The sequence below is a fragment of the Malurus melanocephalus genome, unplaced genomic scaffold (assembly GCF_030028575.1).
Source record: "Malurus melanocephalus ecotype Western Australia unplaced genomic scaffold, MMel_1.1 scaffold_266, whole genome shotgun sequence".
NCBI classification, from domain to species: Eukaryota; Metazoa; Chordata; class Aves; order Passeriformes; family Maluridae; genus Malurus; species Malurus melanocephalus.
This window is the reverse complement of record NW_026623498.1, coordinates 349,691-372,069: the sequence shown is the minus strand read 5'-3', so window position 1 is coordinate 372,069 and position 22,379 is coordinate 349,691. Positions and strand designations below refer to the sequence as shown.

At 43.3% G+C, this 22,379-nt stretch overlaps 1 protein-coding gene across 1 annotated transcript in view; it reads left to right on the top strand.

Annotated features, from left to right (window-relative positions):
- PEX14 (peroxisomal biogenesis factor 14) overlaps positions 1 to 22,379 on the top strand; it is a 66,000-nt gene that overhangs the window by 1,897 nt on the left and 41,724 nt on the right. Inside the window, 1 exon segment of the mRNA XM_057375967.1 lies at positions 2,387 to 2,434. Within this exon segment, the coding sequence (XP_057231950.1) occupies positions 2,387 to 2,434 (48 nt within the window).

Genomic DNA, 22,379 nt, shown 5'->3' with positions numbered 1-22,379 from the left:
CCACAATAATCCTCAGCCTTGACACATCCCAGGAGCACTGTGCTGCTCCAGGAGCCTCTTCCTTCCCCTCGTGTGCCTGTCAGGGGTACAAAAACTGCTCCTTCCCCTGGTGTACCTGTGAGGGTACAGACGCTGCTCCTTCCCCTCGTGTGAGGGTACAGGGGCTGCTCCTTCCCCTCGTGTGAGAGTACAGGGGCTGCTCCTTCCCCTGGTGTACCTGTGAGGGTACAGGGGCTGCTCCTTGTCCCCAGGGTGGCCGTGCCTGCTGGGGGCACATGTCCCCATCCCCATCTTGCAGAAGGTGTCTCAGCCCCTGGCAGAGCACTGGAATGAGCTGATCTTTAAGGTCCCTTTATCAGGAACCATTCTGTGATTCTGTAACTCTGTTTACCATCTCGACAGGTCTCACACTCATACACGTTCCTCACCCAGAACTCTGAGAAGTGTTCTCAAATTCTGGGGGCTTGGATGGAACTTGAGAGAGTGTTATAGCTTTGCCTGCAAGAAGAGGGTGTGGTTGAAGGTTATATAGTACAGTGGGGGACTTTTCAAGGGAACAGTTTKGGAATTAAACAAACTGATGAAAATATCTTTACAAGTCTTGCAGAATGTAAACGCTGCTCCTCTTACACAACCACTGCAGTTTTGACACTGTTATCAATGCTTGTAGAAAGTTGTCCCCACTGCACTCTAAATGCGTAGAGAATTTAAAATATTTGCTTTCTGCCACTGGTGATGTTTGTTTATTTATTGCCAAACTTTCAGCATGAGGCTGTGAGTAGTGGCACTGCCTCACTTAACATGTTTGTATTTGGGTCCCATCATGTTTTCTATTACAAATCAAATTAATTTAGATGCTGAAAAGGGAGTGTCAGATGTCTTATGGCTTATTATCTGTTTTTCTTCGTTTAATTTTCTCATTCTCATGAATTAATATATTGCCTCAAGCAGTGTGGGGAGAGGGGAGTATTGCAGCTCAAATGAAATAATTTACGTTGATAGGATTATGTTCTAAAGGCAATAAATATTTCTACCAGAGGTTGTAAAATACTTTGTTTTATTTAGCAGTCTTGTTCCTTGGGCTTTTAACAATGTCTTTACCAAAAATAAGCAAAAGAAAAGATCCTGTCTCTCTGTTACTGWTTTTTTATAGTAAGAGAAAGGGAAGAACAAGATGATGGTGTAGCCTGTGAACAGAATAACCAATTTCAGATTTATCTTGGCTATCAGTGTTTCTTTAATGCTAAATACTTTGGCAGTATTTTTGGTGATTCTTCTTGGTGGGCTCTGGCAGCAGTCCAGTCTTCTGGCATTACAGTTAACCATAAATCCCAGTAGTGTGAGAAAAATTGAAATAATTTAATATTAATTGGCAGTAGTGTTGTTGAATCTACCATCGAACTGTGTGTTTTCTTTGTGTAAGCAAATAGTTAAAGCAGATTTCAAAGATGTTGAAAGATGCCTGATTTGTTGCTCCAGAGGCTTAACTCCCTGGTTGCACTCTTGATCAATGTATAGGTAAATTTGCCTCCCCACTTGCCTGTGGCTCTTTAGGGCAGAATATAGGAGCTCTTGTACTCAGAAGGCTTTGGGAATTTCCTGAGGTTATGAATTCAGTGGTTCCTTCCCTCCCTCYGTCCCTCCCAGTGGTTTTGGTGGGTGATCCCGGAGGATCTGTGCCCTCCTGTGAGGGTGGGGTGCTGGTGGTGGTGGTGGTCACTGTCTGCAAGCAAACCTTGCAGGATATTTGAGTTACTTGCACCCTCTTGTGGGCAGTACATCTTTTATCTATATTGGTTTTGTGTGTTTTGTAAATGGGAAAAAGAAACCTTGAGATAGTTTGAAGGTGGGGTATATTGCATAAAAATGAGGAATAGAATTGGAGGACAAAAGGAGCCTTGATGCTGTCACTGACACTTTTTCACTGTATTAAATGATTGGGAACCCCTTTACTCTAAATGGGCCTTAGAACTTGTCTTCATTCCCAGTCAAACTGCATTATTTCACCATTGAGGTCACAGTATGTGTTACTSTCCTACAATAAAACACCTCAGGTGAAAGCAGAATGGCTTAGGCCATCCTAAAGTCAGATAGACCCTGTTTGAAAAGAGATTGCCATCTCTCAGAAGTCTTGCTGGCTCTCACTGCTGACTCCCTAAAAYGAATTCCGCAGATTTTGTTAACTCCCTTGTTTTAAATGGGGMCTGCTGGAATCAGTATTTTTTCTGTGGTTCTGACCGTTTTGTCTCCGGTCCTCCGCAGAGCTGTTGCTGCTAGCCCAGCCCAATGTTCTTTCCTAACCCCGCTCTCAGGATCCTTCCAGGCGCGTGTTTCTGGCGCTGTCCATCGGGTGGCAATGTCACCTCACTCTTTCTCTGCTTCACAGGCCGGCTCCTGCCCTGGGACCGAGAACGCCGCAAATCGGGAGCCGCTGGTGAGTTTTTCAAGAAGCAGCTTAGAATTTCTTGCTGATAACACCTAACAGATGACTTGTTCTCTGTGCCACGTCATTTTTCACCATTTGTTTTGTTCTCCTGAGGAGCTGGGGCCTTGTGGAAAGGGTGTAAAGTGCCGCAGGTGGCCGTGCTGTGCTCTGAACTCTGATCTGTRSCTAACTYGGGTGAGCCTGGGGTTAGGCTTGGGTCACCTGGGCCATGCCTGWCCTGAGCGTGTGCTCTTGTTCAGAGCCTTTTAGGAAAGAGTCTGGAGAGAGCCCTGTGCAGCAGAGTCACACTCTAATAAACCCACTCTGCTGCTCAGAGAACTCATTCAAGCTGTTTTTATATTCAGAGGCACTCAGAGTGAGCTTAGAAATGTTTGTCAGCTGGCAGTGCATGTAATCCAATGTTTTTACTCTAGAAGCATTTTGGAAAGGGCTCTGGGATTTTTTGTGTGTGAGGGTAACTAAGAGAACCCTGTTTTGTTTGCTCTTTTATGGTGATGCAGAGTGGGAAGTGAGCCACTACTCCTAGAGCTGCAGTGTATGGGTTTTCACAACTTTTTTTTTTCTTTCTTTCCTCTTCAGCCATCTATAAGTCAGCCAAAACCTTGCCAAAATTCTTAGTGAGTGCTCTCATCCTAAATGTATAAATCTCTGAGCTTCTTCTGTGGCTTTCATTTGTTAATCATAGTGTATACAAGCTGTTTTTGGGAGAAAACTCAAGTGCTTGTGGCACTGGCCACAGCAAAGTACTTTTACTAAATAACTCTGACCTAGAGAACTCAGGACTATTAAAAAAGAGAGATGTGAGTAAAGACTGTGAATTGAGAAAAGTCAGTGAAACGCATCTCATGAAAGGGCTGACTGTGAATTGTGTAGCGGTGACTGTCTCTAATAACACTGCCATCCATTAATTGCATGGACATCTGTACATGAGATTACCTGAGGTCGTTATCAACACCATGTGCTCTGTGGAAGATTTGGTGGTTTGTTTTTGGCAGCGTTGGTTGCCCCCCATCCTCCCTTAGGAAGGTCAGGGCAGGCTGCAGGTCATCACAGCCTGTGCTGGTCAACAGCTTGTTCTTTCTCAAGGCAGATTCTAACATTACCTGAGCTGTAATTGATTTCTTAGTGCATATGTGACTGCAGAACTGCTCAGAGGAGGCACATAGCAGTTGTGTATCTTTCTGTTTGGGTGGATATTCTCATTACATAAAATTATTTATACACTTAAGGAACTCCAGCATAAACTTTAYTCTCATGGTGGTGAGTCTAGCATGGGAGCTAATTAGAGCCCTCTGAAAGGTGGAGGTTCCCTTCTTATTTTTTCATTAACTTCTAAAAAATAATAAACTCTTACAGTCTTTGTCACATTTGTTTAGGAGTCATTATTGCTTCCATCTGCTCCTCTGTAGAYGCCTTATTAAATGAGCAGCTCACGTCTGGGAGCCAGATGACCTGAGTGCCACCATCCTGCTGTGGCTTCCCTGTAGCCAGGATGGTGCATGCTGCCTTCCACACACCATGGAGATCCTGCTGCATAAACCACACTCACATGGTGCCACAGAGATCCTGCTGCATAAACCACACTCCTGGGCACATGGTGCCACAGAGATCCTGCTGCATAAACCACACTGGTGGGCACATGGTGCCAGGAAATCCTGCTCCATAAAAACCACACTCATAGGCACATGGTGCCATGGAGATCCTGCTCCATAAACCACACTCATAGGCACATGGTGCCATGGAGATCCTGCTCCATAAACCACACTGGTGGGCTCATGGTGCCACAGAGATCCTGCTCCATAAACCACACTGGTGGGCACATGGTACCACGTCATAGAAGTGTTTACAGAAACACCAGAGCCAACTGTGGCAYGGCTCCAGCAGCCACTCTGTGGGGCAGCCRTGTGCTGGGGGCATCAYCCCACACYTCACATTTGGTGGGAAACACCTGAACAATCCAGAGGAGGAAGAAAAGAGTCACCCCCTCACCTTTTTAGACTTTATTGGTGAGTGGAAGGACTCGGTGCTTCATACAACAGACTTSTTTGGAACATAGCAGCACCCAAGAATGAGAAAGCAATASAATTRAARCAACTTGMATCAGCAGAAGTTGTTAGAGACTCAAGCTGRTTTGGTACTGGATTTGTGATTCCARTGGACACTGTATCCTGCAARGTGCTAAATACAGCMYGTTCCCCTGTACCCMTGCCTRCASCCMCTGCTCTCAACAGGAATCCAGGATAACCCAGGATTCCTACTGGTCTGCACAAGGACCTGAGCATTCTGCAGGATCCTGGAACAGGCCTGATSTGACACATCATACTGTGTCCTGCATTTGGGTCCTCCAGGATACCTTGCAAAGGTTTGTGACCTTACTGAGGCCTGCAGAATGCAGCCCTACAAACCCATGTCACAATCCAAACTGCTTCTCCCAGCTGCTTTTGATGCTTTGAGCCACCAAACTGGAGATAAGGGACTCCACGTCCCTGCCACTAATCCCTTGTCCTTACAATAAAGTGTCCCGAGTGAGAAATGCTCCCWGCCAGAGGTGACTGTGTTAGACAGTGCCAGTGTGGAGGAGGCAGGCACAGCCATAATTCCTGCAGCAGAGCCGACACTCATTTCCCTGCCTGGCGGTCTTGGCCCATTAAAATTGGCCGTGGAGCTCCAGGGTGGGAAGTGTAACCTTGTGTTCACAGAGTGTCAGCATCTCGCTCTGCTGCTGTTTACAGCCACGTTTGTCATCGGCAGCGCGGGATCAGCTTCTCCTTGAGTCCAGCTTATCAGTGAGCACTGCTGCATCCCCTGCTGCTTGGAGCAGCCATCTCTGATAAGCCTCTGAACACTTGTGGAATTGGAATGGGTTTGACTTTTTACAGCCACTCRAAATCCTGGGATGTGCAAGGGATTTAACTACATAGGACAAATTGTCTTTCAGTGAGGTTAAACCATTAGAAAATCTCCTTTACATCAGGAATCTGTGTTTGCTTGGTCTAATACCTCTGCAGAATGTATTTGAATGATCCGTTAGATTGTTCCGTTTCTTGCTAACAGAGTCTCTAGCTTTTTAACCATCCTATGCTGCTTTTGAGGTGTTTGCAAGAGATGGAATATTTTTGCTGTTGGCCTTTGCTTTCTGCCCAGTCTGCTGCAGCCTGAATTACAGCTCTGAAGGTTGTGCCTGTAAGAGCCTCCAACAGGAACCTGGGCTGTAGGGAGAGCTTAAGCAAGGAGGGCTTGTCAGGGAGGCCTTTCCACATGCTCCTTGTTTGTTTGGGTTTTTTATTTTTTCTGTGTCACAAAACATACTCATACTTGCTGGTTCTTGGTTTCTGGAAGAAGTACTAGTTGTAAATATGAARGTACTGGTTGTAAATGTAAAACATTCTCTTGGTTGCTTACTAAGTTACAGAATCCCTGGATCAGGACATGAAGAATGGGTTATTTTCTTTTGCAGATTATTTAATTTTTCTTCTTTTATTTTTAGCATGTGCTGTTTSTTTCTGTTTCTTGCTGCAGATGAGAGCAGTTAGCACAGAAATATGGACATTTTATTCCTTTTTTATAGGCTGTTGAAAGGTACAAGTTAACAAGAATTACTGCTGCCTCTATAGCAATTAGTGTAGAGTTTGTTGGAATGTGCTGGAGCCCTCGTGACTTTTCCCCACCCTTTGTTAAATTGATTTTCAAATATTTAAGGGTCAGGATAATGGCCCTTTTTGTGCAAACCTCACAGGGTACACTGCAATGAGTGATGGACAGTGGAATTATTAAATCCTTTCTGGTTTTTGTCTCATTTTGCACCTTATCTGTTCTGTTAAGTTTCCTCTCAAGTAGAATGTGAGTGCAGRAAATTTCATTTAGGTTTCTGAGGAAGCAGCTTTGCAATTGAGATTTTACTTTTAGCTCTAACAGGTATAATTAGAAGTTGTTTGAGGCTGTRGAGGGCAATTGCTGTGCAGATTTTGGGTTTATTGGGCCACAAACACAGAGRGATATGACTGCCACACACATATCCTTTGGTTTGCTGCAAAGAGAGCTCTGTGATTCACTAAGCAGAGCTTTCTTGTGTTTGGCCTTCTGATGAGTTTGAGATTATTGKTTTTTTGCCTGTTTTTCTCTCTTTCTTCTGGGTGTTCATTAACTTCTTTTGTCATTCATGCAAAGTGCACTCACTTAATCTGTCAATTCTTTTTGCCCTGTTGATTTAGACAAATATATATATGTTACGTGCATTTTGACTTACTGAGCATAGTTAAAGAAACAGTCATACCCAATTAAGCTGCCCATTTGAGGTCAATGGAAAAGTTGGGAGAAACATGCTGGCACAGTCAGGAAATACTTAAAACTTGATATTTTCCCCTTGAAAAACACATTTTTTTAATGTTTCTGTGATGTTTTCAGGGTCTGAAGGTTCTGTTCCTGCAGGCAGTATTTCACAGCTCATGCCATGCTTTGCTCAGCTGGCAGGAACATTGGCAGCACTTTGCTGTGTGCCTCCCAATGCAGAGAGGTGCCTGTGTTGGTGATGGGATCAAGGGGATAAAATCCTTCCTGCTGCAGTGTGGAGCTTTGCTATGTGCACAGCAGCTTGTAGAGGGCAGCAATTGCCCACAGTTCTGGCTGCTGGGGAGAGGAGGCACCGGCTCAGGAACTTCACTGGAGTGACTGACTGCCTTTTTAGCTTCTTGAAATAACTTTGGGGAGGAACTTGTTCTTTGGAGTGCCTCTTGACTGCACAGTATTAAATTCCTACTCTGAAAAATGTTGTTAGAGATTGTTAATTCCTGTCCTGCCTCTAACACCACTGGAAAGTGGGGCTCCTTTTGCCCAGGCACTGTCTGTGCCATTGTTCCTGTAGGCAGAAGGAGTTTAGTGACAGCCTGTGATCTCTGTAAGGTTACAGCTGCCTGTGTAGGATAACTTCACTCCTTTCTTGCCTTTCTCCTTCCTCCTTGGCCTTCCTCACCTACTTTCACCTGGGAAATCGTGCCATTGGAAAACATTTGCAATGTCTGAGGCATCTTTCTTGCTCTTCAGATAGGTTCATCACATTAAAAAGTGAGGTACCAGGGGGCACAAAAGGCAGAATATTCAAGAACTTGAAAGAACATTCTCTAACCTTGATATACAGGAATAGATTTTTCAGATTCTTCTGCTGGCAGCAGCTTAGAGGACATCTCCCTGGAATGGAGATTCCCAGCTAGAGGGTGAGAATTTCCTGGGTCTTCCAGCTTGCTTCTCCTGTTTGTTTTGTGTGCCATCCTAAGTGATTCCTTTCCTCCKAAAGCATCTGCACCCTTCAGATGTTTGCAGACAGTTATCACATCATTTCTCCTTCCCCCCACCCCCAACCTGGTCTCTCAGCCAAGCTCTACATATTTAGTTCATTTAATCTTTCCTCATAAGTCAAGGCCATAATTGACAGCTGTGACACGGGGAGTCGCATTGGTTGCACATGCTGCCAACAGGATATAAATACTTTCTGTGCAGTGATTGAAAATTACAGACAAGACTGAGAGGAGTCTGCCCCCGACCCCTCAACACTGGATTTTTGAAAACACCTTTCTCAACTCAGATTGCCTCAATTCCATAAAGACAGGCTCAGTTTTCAGTGGAATGGTCAGCTGCCCAGCACCCAGTAGCCTCAAAGCAGTGGTGTCAGTCCCTTGGGCAATCCAGTTCTGCTTCCCCGTGGGATCCCAGTTAAATTCTGGAGGTGGTGGTGCTGCCCACAYTTCCCCTGCCATGCAGGGACCTCAGGCTGCTGAAGAGCATTCCTGCWGGGAAGGCAGAGCTGAGCTCCTGGAGGGAATGGCTCCATCACTGTCTGTGCCCAGAGGATGCTCAGGGTGCCCCTGATCCCGTGGGCACGGCTGTGAACCAGTTCAGGGTTCTGGTTTTATGTTGGGAGCCCAGAAGGGCGTTGCACTGAGGAAGAGGAGTTGTGTGTCCATRCTCTGGCACACCCAGATGTGTTTGCAGCTGAACACATTTGGAGATGCTTTAGGTGACTTGTCTCCTCAGCTTTGTTGCGTTCTCCTGAAGATGATGGGTGAGCTAAGGCAGGTTGGGGACCTGCTAAATGAACTGCCTGGCTTCTAAAGTGTTTTCTGTGAGGCTTCATATGCTGCAGCTTCCCCAGCAGGGCTGGTTCACAAACCTTCCATGTATTATTGCCAAGCATGCAGCATAAAGAGAACATTTATGAAAGGGAATATCAGAGGAAACATTATRGCAGGGACCTTATAGCCTTGCCATTATTATGGTTTAAATCTTGACGTGGTCTTTATTTGCAGTGACACTGGGACCAGTAAAAAGTGTTTTTTCTCTTCCCCTCCCCTCCTGTTTCTCCCATCTCCTTTTCATTCTTTTCTTCCACATCCTGTTCTGAAGCTGTGGTGCAGAGATACAAATCGTTAAACATGCGAGTCCTCGGAGAGCCAGGTTTCAGTTTGTGTGGAATCAGCCCCTTTTGACTCAGAAGCTGGAAACCAGATGACTCACAGTGATGCATGTTTGTTGTTTTTAATAACTGTCATTTTGCAAAATATGGTCAAAGCTTCAAACCATGACTTCTGGAGTAGGGGTGGTGTGTATTTATTTTTAATTTGGGAGGTTATAAGCTGGAATGAGTTTGTCGCTGCAGTCTTCCCTTCACGTCTGAGATAGAATAAATTACAGCATTGAAAATACGAAAGATTTTAGACATATTCTTTTCCTGTTACCTGAAAAAAAATTACTTTCTTAATCAATTACTTGAAAAGGCTTCAGGTGCCAAACATCTGGTGGGATTGTAGGCCCCTGCTTTATGTTTATGTTTTTTAATGTATACCCAAAGGGACAGGTTTCTTAAAAAGGGAGCAGTCGGATGTTTTTAATTTGTGGAGTTTTAAAAATATAAATGCCATTCCTGCTTTATCATTTCAGTTTCTAACAAATTGTCATCTATCTCCTTTCATTTAAAGGAAGGTAGAAAATGTAGTATTTTAGTGGCAAAATTCTCTATCTGTAAAATCACRTAGCAGTATGGAAAATACAACAATAGCTACACATTTAATTTTCTAGAGATTTGTTACTGCTTGTGCAGCAGTTTGTAAAGTCTAAGCCCTGTATTTAGTTTCAGTAATTTTTTTGTGTTTTACTTTTTAATTTGCCTCCAGAAGTATTGTTGCAATTTGTTGAAGTTCTACAGGTTTGTTTTGCAGGTCAGTTAATTTGAAATGAGAATTTACAGCCACTCCCTCGCAGCAGAGGAATCCCAGGTTAAAATCWGGCTGTGTGAGAACAGGATTTGACCCGAAGTGTAAAAGTGGCCTTGTGACAGAATTCATCATGGCCGTGGATTTCCCTGCAGTTCAGTTCTCAGATTTGGGTGCTTTGTCACCATRTCTATCATGATTTATATTATGGTCTGTTGCAATTGCTGTTGCACAATGCAGGGCTGTGCTCTAGTCCAAGSAAGGCAGACTCCCAGCCTACATCAGCCTGTTGCTTCTTGTTAGAGAATGAAAAAACCAGCTACTGATTTAAAACAAAGTTCGAGTTTGGGTTCTGCTTTTAGGCTGAGATGGGACATCTCTCCAGTGGTGACAGTGCTAGGAAAAGCACATCATTGCCTTTACTGCRAGGAAATGCCAATCTGTGTGCTGGCTGCTTCTGGCCAGCTCTGTTCTGATTCGTATTCCTGTCTGGAAAGAAATAGGTTTTGGTGTTTATGGTTTGAATGTAAATGTACTTGCTTGTGAAAGATAATGAAGTGGTGGCTTTAGAGGCTTCAATTGTCGTGTCACTGCAGGTGGTGACAGCAGCAGAGCAGGATTCCCCAGCTCGGAAGGGAAGGACCCCCTGATCCCCAAGAGCCAGACGAGAGCTCAGCCTCTCACCCATTCGGTGCCTGACTTCCCTCCCAAGCTGCCAAGAAGGATGCCAATTTTTCCATTTAGCTGGCTATTGTATAGACCTTAAAAGGGAAGGTTTTAATGCAGTTGGCTGTGATATAGACTGTTAAAGGGAAGTTATTTATTTTAACTGGCTGCYGTATGGATTATTAYGAGGACATTCTTTCAGCTGCAACTGTATATTGACTGGTGGATGTGCTGGCCTGTATTGGTAGTAGCTGTCATATTGACTGTTACAGAAAAGATCTGTATTTAAGCCATAACACTGCACTGGGATCTCCCAGGCAGGATATTAATGCTAATTCATCTGCTCACCCCCTGCTGTGAGTGTTATTTGTTTAAATCTGTAGAATCCCACAGCGCATTTATATCCTCGCTAGAGTGAGCTCCGCTCCCTGTAATTATTTAACATTATATGCTGATATAAATTGTAACAGTTAAAGAATGGTAATGAGTAGCAAAAAAACACAAACTTAACCTTAGAAATGGCAGAGTCAGCTCTTAAAACAACAGCCAGCAACTTTCACTGTTCCCTGTCTTTTCCCAAGTCCATATGCACAATATTGTGCATACATTATGTGTGTGCGTGTGTGTTCATGCTCGCACTGGCAGCRGTGCCAGGCAAGGCTGTAATTATGCAGAATGTACTGTGAAACTTATGCACACTCTTAATTACATACAGTGCCTACGTACAGCAAGTTTTATCTCTGCAGCTCAACTCCTTGATGAGTTGCTCTGATAGGCGATTGGAGCTGGGGCCACCAGATCGACAGAGGGATGGAGCCCTGGGCTCTCCTCCCAGGGAATTGTGTCCCAAGGTTRAGCTCAAAGCCATCGGGTGTCACTGTTGCTCTGTGCAGCCTCAGATGGCAGTGGATTTGTGTGGCCGTAAAAACTGGACTTTGGAAGTAGTGTTGTTGGCTATAAACATCCAAGGCTTTTGCACATAATTTATACATAAAGTGCATGTCCATACACACCATTTCAGTGTGGGTGGAGGGAGCCGAGGTAGCTCTGTGTGTGTTGCCTGACTTTTCTTTGCAGTTTCCATTGCTTGTTCCAGCATTCGTGTCCCAAGTGCCACACAGGATGGGCAGCTGCTGCTGAACAGCTTTGCATTCTGCTCTGGAAGTGACTGTTGTTCAGCAGTGGAGATGACCTGATTTCTCYATGTAATTTGCCCACGAACATTAAGCTGTGAGCAAATTTTTGGATTTATAATGTGACAACCGTGGTGAAGAAACAGCAAAATTAATTTAGATTTTTTAAGAGCTTGGGAACTACAGGGATTAAAGGTACTGTGGACATTTTTAAGCTGTAGTATGTGTGTCAGAACTCMTTCTGAAAAAATCTGGTTTGCATTCAAACAGTTCACCAATAGCATAAAAAAAATCACCAACTTAAAAGGGAGATGACAGAGAAAAACCATGCAAATAGGAAAGAAAATGTGTTTGAAAAAGACTTCMTATAGTCTGTGTCCCTTCTGATTTCAGGTAAGGAGTAGAAGCTGGAGTAAGAGGAGCTGAGCTTGAGCAGAGTGGTGTGATGGTCGGTTGGGCTGCGTTGGCAGCATGGACCTGTGCCAGCCTTCACCACAATTCATACTGTGTCAGTTTAATAAATGCACTACTTAAATTATGAAATTACAAAAGAAAAAAGAGAATGCACTTATTCAGACTCTTAATACATTAAAAATAAGGCATTAAAACACTGCCTTTTTTTTTTTCCCTTCCAGAATCAATAATGAACAGGAAGGGTTGTAGACATTAACAGTCATGGACATTCAAGCTCTTATACATAAATTATCTTAGAAAAATGCACATAAGACTTGAATAATGTAAATACATTAATGCATTTAATAATTTAAACATTAAAGCGCATTCAGGAATTCGTGGCAGAAGCTGTTCTGAGATAAGGAGCAGTCCTGGAAGTTGTGTGTCCCAAGATCGATGCTTGGTTTCTCCTTGAGAGAACTCTCTGGGGAAGTCAGGCAGTGCAGCGACAGTGACCGCCCGTCCTCAGAAACCCCAGGGCATTGCCAGCTCTTCTGCCTTTCACCTCCCCTTCTCCTTCTGTTACAGCCTCAACACTTATGYACAGGAGATCTCAGGGTCTACACAAGGCCAAGGTGCATTTTGACATTTTTTTTTTCCATGTGGACTGCAGTTTCTCTAGAAATTAGGTGAAAGATCTTCAGGGAATGGAAGTTGGTATGACTGTCAGTTGGAAAGAGTGAGGCTTGGGCAAGTATTGCTCTCCAGGAATGCTTGGCTCTTTCTTGAAGTCCTGACAATCACAAGGTTGGCTCCAGTGTCATGACAAGTAAGGGATTTATTCTGTTCTTGCCTGTCTGTCTTTTGGATTGAGCCACCTTCAGCACTGCAGAAGCACCTGATGGGGTCTCCGAGGTCCCCTCACACAGTGCAGTTTTCTGAGGATTTTGAGCTGTGTCGTTTTTGCTGATGTACTGATTTGAAAGGTGYTGTATCCACCCCTCGAGCCCCTTTTCCTGGGTTCATAGCCTTGCTTTCCTTGCCTCTCCTGCAGGCAGGTGCTTTGGAGGTCATTTGCACTCTACAGCCCCACTCGTGGGGTGGTATAAGGTATCATGCTTAGGCCTAGATACTGATGGAGCTAATGATGGAACTAATAAAAAAGAGCTTAGTCTGATCCCAAAGGGAGAAGAGTTGGGTTGGTTAATTAAAGGAACCTGGCACAGAGCACCTAGTAATTATAGGTGCAAGAAGTCTGAATTTGAAGAGGATGGTGCAGCTGGAGAGGGATAGGGAGGCACCCAGAGCTCTGCAGGCTGTGGGCAAGAATGCAGCAAAACCAGATCTGGAAATCACACTCTGGCAGAATTCCTTGGTGAATTCTTATTTATTCAATTTTTTAATGAGGACCTGAATCTCTCGTTATGCATTTCTGTTTTTGCATGCACATACGTATATACAATTCCAGTTACACCCTATGGCTGGGAGGGTGATTTTATTAAAGACCAGAAGATTGTAAGACAGATGTTTGAAGAGACTCGGGCCTTGCCCTGTAGTCGTTTGGGCTAATGAATGCTGATGCTGCATTGGTTTATTATCGATGCTGCTGGGTTGTTATCTCCAGCATCATCCCACCCCCAGAGCCTGCGAGCCACAGGGGCTGATGCCACCAGGCCCTGCTGGGAAATTGCTCTTCTGTAGGTGTAGGGTGGGGAGCAGTGCTGGATCATCACATTGTCATCACCAATGCTGTGGCTCTTTACAGTTCAGTTCCTTAAAGCAGAATTTCTCAGACTTAGGTTRGAACTCCAAAGGGATGCAAAAGGCTTCAAAGGAAGTCACCAAGTCACTCACCAGTAAACAGCTTTCCACCTGTAATTGCTGTTTGGAGCTCTGTYCCTCCTAGTTTGAAGAGCTATTATTTAGTTCAGTAACTCTTACTTTCCTGAAGGAACTCGATGCCATCTCAGCTGAGGAATGTGGGATGAGCCAACACAACAGATGAGTGAAAAAAAGGATTTTAGATCAAAAGATGAAAAGCACCAGTTTTTCCARCTATAGAAGAAAATTGCTCTGAGACTGTGACCTGTGTGCTGACCATACATATGTCTCCTTGGCTGTCCTGAGTGTAAAATRCACAAATGTTAACTTGAGACACGTCTTTTTAACTGTTGAAATGGCCAGAGGAATGCTCGTGRCCATTTAGTCCAGTTCAGGTGAGTTTCTAGCTCTGATCATTGYACAAAGGCAGACCTGAGTGCCCTCTGTTCCCCACCCTGAGCAGTGCCCTGTGCATGGGGAATGAACTGAAGCCTCCCACGCTGGAAGGTGCAGTGTCCTGCTGCTAGGAAGGGGTGTGTCTGCTGCATGTGGGAAGCTCCTGCAGGGGATTTTTCCTAATCCAGGGCCTGCTAAGGAAAGGATTCAAGTGATGGGATGCTCTGAATGTGGCCTGCAGGGAAAGCAGAGGAGTGGGTGGGGATCTCCTTGGGCTCTCATAGCTTAACAGCCATGTTTAGCTGGATTTAGGAGGTAATAAGCATTTATGGTAAATTCTGCTGCTGTATCACAGCCTACTTTCTGCCTTTCCAGCTTTGTCTCCGTGGGGGTATCCATACATTATCCCATTTCACAGCCTGAACTTTTTCCCCTACTCGGAGGATTACATGGGGCAGAGATGTAAGAAGAAAGGGAATCTTGACACTACTCCACCTTTTTATCTTAACTCCATGTACATCTATCTGGCTGCTCTCACAGGGGCCAGGCCTTCTGTCTTCCAAAACCCTGCTTGGAAATTGCTGATTCAAGCAAGTAGCAATTTTAGGGCTCCTTATGAAATAAATGCCTCCTGTGTGCTCCCCTGGCACTGGGATTTCCTCTCTGATTTATCCTGCTCAGGTCTGCTAATGTCCCTTGACTAAACGGGGCATGGTGTGATGGTGTGAAGGTCATTTTAGATATGCTGTATACATTTCTGCACTCATGGTGGGAGGGTAGGACAGCAGCATATCCTGCTGGGAAAAGAAGGAAGAAAAGGATAGTCTGGCTCTTCTTTTCACAGCCTCTTGTGGTAGGATGAAGGTTTTGACAGCCTAATTCTGCATTTAGAGAAAGAACCAAGCAGAAAGATTCCCCCTCACCCACTCCTTGCAGCCCAGCTGTGACAAACTGACAGATAATTAACAAATCAAGACCTCCTATTAGCCTTGTCCCTGATGTATTAAAACAGCTCCTCTGCTCATGTGTCCTTTAGCAAATGCCTGTGCTTGCTGGCTGCACTGAGGTTGGTGCCTCCCTTCAGAAAGGCASAGGGCTCTCTAAGGTGTCACTGCACAAATATTCCCAGCAATAGAAGTTTTCTCTCAAAGGAAGTGGTGGTGGACAGTAGGTGGGAGAGCTACACCAGGACTGAGTTAATGGTACAGTGTGTCTGTGGAGTATCTTCTGGGAATATAGGACTGAAAGGGTTGTATGGAATTACTATGCATGGAAATGCTATTGAAAACTCTCCCTCTTGTTTTTATTGAAAATTACATGAGTTGAAGGAACAATTGACAGGGCAGTTTTTTGACTGGGACTGACCAAGCCTGGAAACGATGCACCAGGAAATGTKGTTTATGGTAGAAACAGGCCTAATGTTAAGATCTTAATATTACATTGTGAGCAGTGAGCTGGTGCCTGTTCCTCGCTGTCCTCGAGTTGTTGGAGCTGTGGCTGAGCCATGAAATRAGCTGCTCCTTTTCACTTGAGCTCCTCTCTGTTGGAGAAGAATGAGGAAAAGTGTCAATATCCCTCTGGTTCAAGATGTTAAATAGACACAAGCCATTGGTTCAGCTTAGCACATGTTAAAGGAGAGAGAGATCTCTAATTGCATCAAAGCTGCTCTTAAGTTCATGTATGTGGAGCCCATCAAGCTGAAAGCATCCAGACAGCATCTGCTGTTATCAAATCACTCTTGAGTCGAGCTAATTAAAATAGAGCTTCATTTTTTTGAACCATTGTTTGGCAGGAATTCGAAACAGGTCTAACCCAATTTCTGTGTGTTTATGAGCCTTTATTATATCAAAACTACTTTTCTGTAAATGTACAGGGCAGTGTTAAATGAATTGATCCGCACTGTATCACTGGAGATGCACTATGGGCTTCCTAATGATTTCCCTTTTAGCTTTTTCCACATACACCCCAGAAAAGCTTGCTTTGTCCCTTATCGTGTCATCTTCCTTCTCTCTTTTCCTTTCTATCACACTCTCAAAAAAGTAAATGTCCTTGTATTTCTTTCTTTCATTTCCTCCTCCTCCACTCTACTGGGATTTTTGTATTATTAAAACATTTACACATTTGCTGCCACATGCAAATGCAGAATAATAAACCAGGTCTCTTTGTACTCCAGACAAGAGCAGGAGGTCTCTCACCACTGATTTTTACCCCATTCTCATCCCTGTTAGAGGGGATGGAGAGGAAGGGAATTTAAATGTTGTTATGTTGGATTTGTTTGATATAGGATTTTTTCCCTTAATTTTTATAGGAAACATTTTATATTTCAGTGTGCAAATTCTGGGTATCACGTTCTTATTTGCAATTTGCTACATAGCAAGCACAAAAGTTAAAGAGATGTGGAAATTGCTCCCTGAAGACAAGTTGCACTCTGTGGCATGTGAAAGCTAATTCATGAATATTCGCTGCAGAAGGGGAATACCACAAATACGGCCAGAGAACATCTTAATGTGAGTGGCAGCCCAGGCAAACGGGAAAGTCAGGAAATAACTATTTTCTGATACCCAGTACAGCCTAAATTGTTCATGTGATATTCTTAAATTTATTTCTGAGCACTGGATTCATGTTACAAAGAAAGTTAAGGATTAGCATTGAGTAAAAATCCAGACAATGATCTGTCATGAAATCTCCCTGAAAAGGTGATAAAGACTTTGGACCGTTAAAAATAGATGGGAAAATACAACTAAAACCTATTTTTCTGTATAATTCAGGTAATTTTGCTTCTTTTAACTCAGTTAATTCCCCTTGGAATGGAATTTAAGTGCATTTTATTTTGCATTTAATACAGTCTATTCTGCATGTGCATATTCAGCTCCTCTGTACAGCCTGAGAGCATTGCACAGGAATGGTACTGAGGGCAAGGGCAATGTTCTGCTGTGAGCAGAACCTGTGGGGAAGGTTCTATTACATRTTCCCAAAATKATGAAATATTATTGTCTCCTGTTCYGTGCTTTTWGAGAGCTTGTTACTTAGAAGTTTGCTCTTCTATTCATTGACAGTGACTCCTTCCTGATCCCTCTTTTAATAAATTTAAGTGAATTTAATGCTGGCAAAAAGCAGCAGAGTCACAGTATTCAGAGGACACAGCAGGGACGTTGTGCTGTGTGCTTTTTTCTGTAACTCTTGTAATCAGAGCTAATCTGAGGTCCCTCCTGCTGGGGTTTGAATAATCCCTTTATTTCTCAGTTCCCATCTTCCTTTCTGAGCCCATCAAGGTGTGCACTGGGTGCTGTCTCTCCAGCCCCATCCCATCACTGGGGTCCTTTCCAGCCAAGGGACACGGCCGTGGCTGKGAGAGAAGAGATTCTGGTAAAGCATCACTGTAGAGACAAATCCAGATACTCTCATGAGCAGAAATAATTCAAACAACATTGCTGCTCACGTCATGGTGAGTACAGAATGAATGTCTCAAATCAAAGAATATCTTCATAGGCTTTTCAGCATTTCCTGCATGTGCAGTTGTTGCTGTGGCTTCTGCTGCAGAAAGAAGTTTGCTGTTGTAGCAAGAAACACTCTTCGTGTTGTACAACACCCCCAGCAAAGTCAAGCGTTTGCTCTAAGGATCCAAAAGCCCAGGAAATGCATCTCTAGGGTTCCTCGTCAATTTGGGACCTAATGAAATATAGAAAATACTCAATAAAAGCACCCTTATTACTTTAAATGTTTAAATGTGGAGTTTTTAGCCATCAGGTTAATGTTTTTGTATCTTTTTTTTATTTGATTGTGAGCACTTTTCCAGGTATCTCTGCCACTTGAGCACTAATTGGATTTCCACAGATAAATGGTGCTAGCTGCAGCCCTTACATCACTGTGTTTTTACTTTATCATCATTTTATTTGTTTTTACTGTAAAGGTTAATAAATTTTGGTGTGTTTAGAGTATGAAACAAGGCAGACAGGCGAAGAACTGCAACATGAAGGGGTGAAGTTTTATATGCTGCTTTCCCAAGTGCGAGGAGCTGCTGCCCTTTGTGGTGGTTCTAATGGGCTGCTGGCTGTGTTACTCACCCMGGGAGTGATCTATAATCCTTAAGATAAAAAGCGTTGATCTCTCCACTAGTTCTCAGACAGGGCTGTAAGGCATTGCAATTGGGTTACCATTGATTTAAGGTGGGGAGAAGACTGTGTACTGTGGGTCTGCTTTAAAAGGGATATGTGGGTTTTATTTAGCTTATTTAATTTTTTTAAGAATATTGGAAGCCTTTCAGTGCAAGTGTGCCAGAGTTCCCTATGGATTCTCAAGAAAGTTAATATACTACTTGYGAGTATTTTAGGAAAGAACTTACTGAATGGCAGATTTTTTTTTTTTTTTCAAAACTTAGACAGTAAATAAACTTCTRTGAGAATTTATCAAGGTCACAGATGATTACTGTCTCATTCATTTGTTCAGGAAAGTGTTTCTTTTTTATCTTTCTCATGGTTTCCTGGGAAGGCAAGCTTGACTTCCTCCCACAGCAGAGGTTTCCAGCCATGAAGGCAGTGTGGAAGCCCTTTTGGCCCTGGAGGGATTGAAACCAGTGCATTTCAAATAGCCCAGTTTTGGACTTTGTGCCTTAATAGAAATTGATTTACCAGCCTGTACTTGAGCCAAAGCAGCATTAAAGAATGAATGTACATTTTTTCCCTTTTACAAAGCTATGAGGCTGCTKTGCAGCTCCTTTGCATCAGGTGCAGACCACGAGAAAACTGCATTCCAGCCTGGGCTTTGCAGTGGTTCAGTCTCTGCAGCAGTGGCCCTTCTTCCCTTGGTGTTCATTCCCTCCTGTGGACCCAGATTTCAGAGAGATTGTTGATGCTTTCTACAGCATTTGTCAAGGAAATGGCTGCTTGCTTTTTTTTCCTGAAGTGAGTAATTGTTTATTAATTTTTCAGCACATAAAGAGTATAATTATAATAGTCCCTGACATGTGCTGGCTGTGCCAAGGTTTAAGAAAAATAAAAACCAGTAGAAGTGCTGTTTTGAACCGTCTCTGATTTTTCAGGCCTTCCTGCTTTGAACCCAAATTTCTACGTAGGAATTTGGGACGAACACAAAGGCATCAGTTTAATTCTCTTGGATGTTTTAACTCAGTTTAGGATGGTGTGATCTTACTTAGGTGTTTCGAGAAAGAGAAGGTGGTCAGGAACATGGGATTTTTTGGTGCTGTATAGGTTGAGCAGCCTCCTGGATTTGTCCTGACACTTATTTTCTTTGTTTCTTTAAGCAGTGAATGTAACATCCATGAAAAATGCTAGATTGACCCCAGGGGAAAATGAAGCGGTCCCATTGTTGGCAGAATATTTATGGTATGGACAGCTCCCGTGGAAATGTTCCTCATGTTTCCCATTTTATTGTGTTTCACCCCTGTTATAGAAGAAGCATCTTAAGAGTTGACAAGGAAGCTCAGTTGCTTTCAGGCTGGTCCTGCAAGTTTCTAGATTTGAAGGAGGAATTGTGTGATGTGAGCTCCGTTCTGCTGAGAACTGGACAAAGACAAGGGACGCAGCTGCTTTTGAATCTGTAAAATTATTCCAGTTGCAATCCCCACAGACGGGGCAGCTCTGGCCAATCAGGCTTCTTGCCCCTTACTTCATTTTTCCCTTAATGGGGCTATTAACAGCAGGAACAAAGTGCAYGGTCTGCTCAGGCTTTATTATTATTTGTGTTGTAATAAATGTCGAGGAGGCCAGTTGCAGACCAGCACCAGGCACTGTGCAAATGCACAGGAAAAGGACCATTCTTGTCCCAGAGTGCTCTAAGTAAAATACTAAATTTACAAAAAGGTTTTCCAGTGTTTTAAGTCCTTTTTTTTCTTTCTTCCCAACTGCTGTGGTTTGCATGATTTATTGTGCACCTGTCACATTTTCCAGCTTCTTTGCTGTTTTCACATGAAACCTTTTGTTGGTGAGATTTTGGTGATCCAGATAGTTTCCCTCAGTATCTCCTATATTTATTCGTTATTCAGATCTTCCTTGTCCTAATGTCATCACTGCCCCCTGACTTCAGCCCTAATTGTTTGGGRCTTTATTGCTGAAAGGAAAACTCATTCTGTAATCTCCATTTCCTATGATTTAAAAATTCAGTGAAAGGGGGATCTTGAAATCGGAGGTTCAAGGAATAGTAACTTGCTACTTTTTCTTACCATTGGAGTCTTTTCAGTCTAAAACATCTTTATAGCTTCTTCTTCAGACTTTCTATCCTCTTGGCCTGCATTGAAAGCATTGTATTAGTGGTTTAGTGCAGTCCCTTGCCTGTGGAATCAGCAGGATCTGAGTGAGTGTGAGCAGTGATCCTGTTCCGGTGGTCTCTGGTTGTTTCAGCCTCCGGAGTCTCCGTTCAATAGCGATTTTATGTACTCAGCACAATTGTTAGGTGTGACACACACTTCTATCCTCACATCATCCTCCAGCTCCCTACATGTGAATGAACATCCTTGTCTGYCTGCAGTTAAAAGAATGAAAATGTAATAAATTACAGCTTCACTGGATTTTACATTCTGCACGTGTGAAGGGAGCAGGGTAAAAGGGATTTCTTTCAAAAGCTGCCGTGTTTGAGCTCTGTAGTAGTGGTGACCTGGCGAGAGGAGTGAGGAAGGTGAGGATGAGGTGCTGCCATCTGCTCCCCTGGAACTTGGATCGTGCATTTTTTTCAGTTGTGGAGCCAGGCATTGATCCTAATTGTGCTGTAGTGAGCATCAGTGCATTCCTTTGGAGTGATGGAGCTCAAACAGCTCGACAGTTGCATTAATTTTACAGCAGAGCCCCAGTGATCCCTAAGCTTCCTCCTGTAGGAAGGGAGAAGCAAGTTGTGGGAATTGGATACTGTCATGAAAAGTTATAAAAAGCAGCTTCTCTTCCCTAAGTTTTGACCTTCCTGTCCGGCATCTTTCTTGGTGCTGTGGAATCCGTTCAGTGACTTTCTCATGACTTTTCCCACCTGGGCAGCCAGATCCCTCACCTGGGTGAGACTCTCTAGTCCATGGATTATCCTTGGGAATCCTGGCTGTTCAGTGCTGGGGTTATTGCCATTTTCATGGAAACAGAACTGCAAATAATTGGCTGCCAGTTGGATTGCAGGCAGTATCCCCCACACCCCACCCTGCTCATCTCACTGCAATTCCTTCTTTGGTGCTACTGGCGATTATAGGGAGCSTGCGATTTCAGCTTCGGCAGAAGTACAAAAGGGGGATTTTTAAAGTTTATTTTTCCTCTGAAAGGGAGATGATTTCTCTTCAGTAAAAATGTTTGAACTTCTAGAAAAAAGGTTCATGCTGCTCACTGGTTAAATTTATTATGGCTGCATTATCAGTTTAATACATTTAGTTTGCTCTTCTGCTCATGTTTCTTAYGTTTTTCCAGCATTTATCACTTGCCTATAACAGTTTTTATTGTGTTAAACCTGATGTTATGAAGTCTCACTTGGAGGTGTATTTCTGAAATAAAAAAATACGTAGCAAGCACATTTTCTGTGCAAATAAAAATATTTATTRTACATCTCTTTTAATGTATGTGTAGAAGTCTCTGTTTCTTTTTAGATTTATGCATGTAAGTTTAGCTTGAATATTATTCCTCTTAAAAAGACAGGAATTTTGTCAAGATGTCCACTGTGTTCTCAGTCGAATTATATAAAACGGAAGATGACAGATATTTCACTTTGAAAGGTGACTACTGCACAGACCAAGTTGCTACTTTTCATAAGGGCTTTTACTCCATATATCAATGTGTTTTAAGAGAGACTTGGGTCAATAATACCATGCTTTAGAATTCCCTAAATAGATATTTACACAATAGACCTTAAAATATATTAGTCTATCATGTCAGCTCCTGTACACTTCTATCTGGGATGTTTTATGTCCTTAACATATGATACAATAAAACTTTATTTTATACAGCATTTTTCATACAGATTGTATCCTAAAATGCGTTGTGGGGTTAAATGAGACTTTCACAAGGTTAAAATTTAAAAAAGAACCTGAATGGTTCAGGAAAATGAAGGGCTTTGCATAGGACAGATGTATTTAATTGAACAAAGGGAATGTGAATGGAGAGTAGAGCAGGCTGAGCGCTGGAAATGTGACTGGAGCTGCAGAGCAGGATCCTGCAAGTGCTGAGGTTATGTGAGGAAAGGCTTTTCTGTTCACTGAAGGAGGGGGAAAGGTCRCGCCTTCAGGAGCAGCTGGAGGAAGAGAGGAGCAGCTCCTGGAAYAAGTTAAAACCAGGGATTGCGTGGGGTCAGTTCTTGGCAGTGGGAATAGCAGAAAGGAGGAAGGTGTGAGAGAGCACGGTG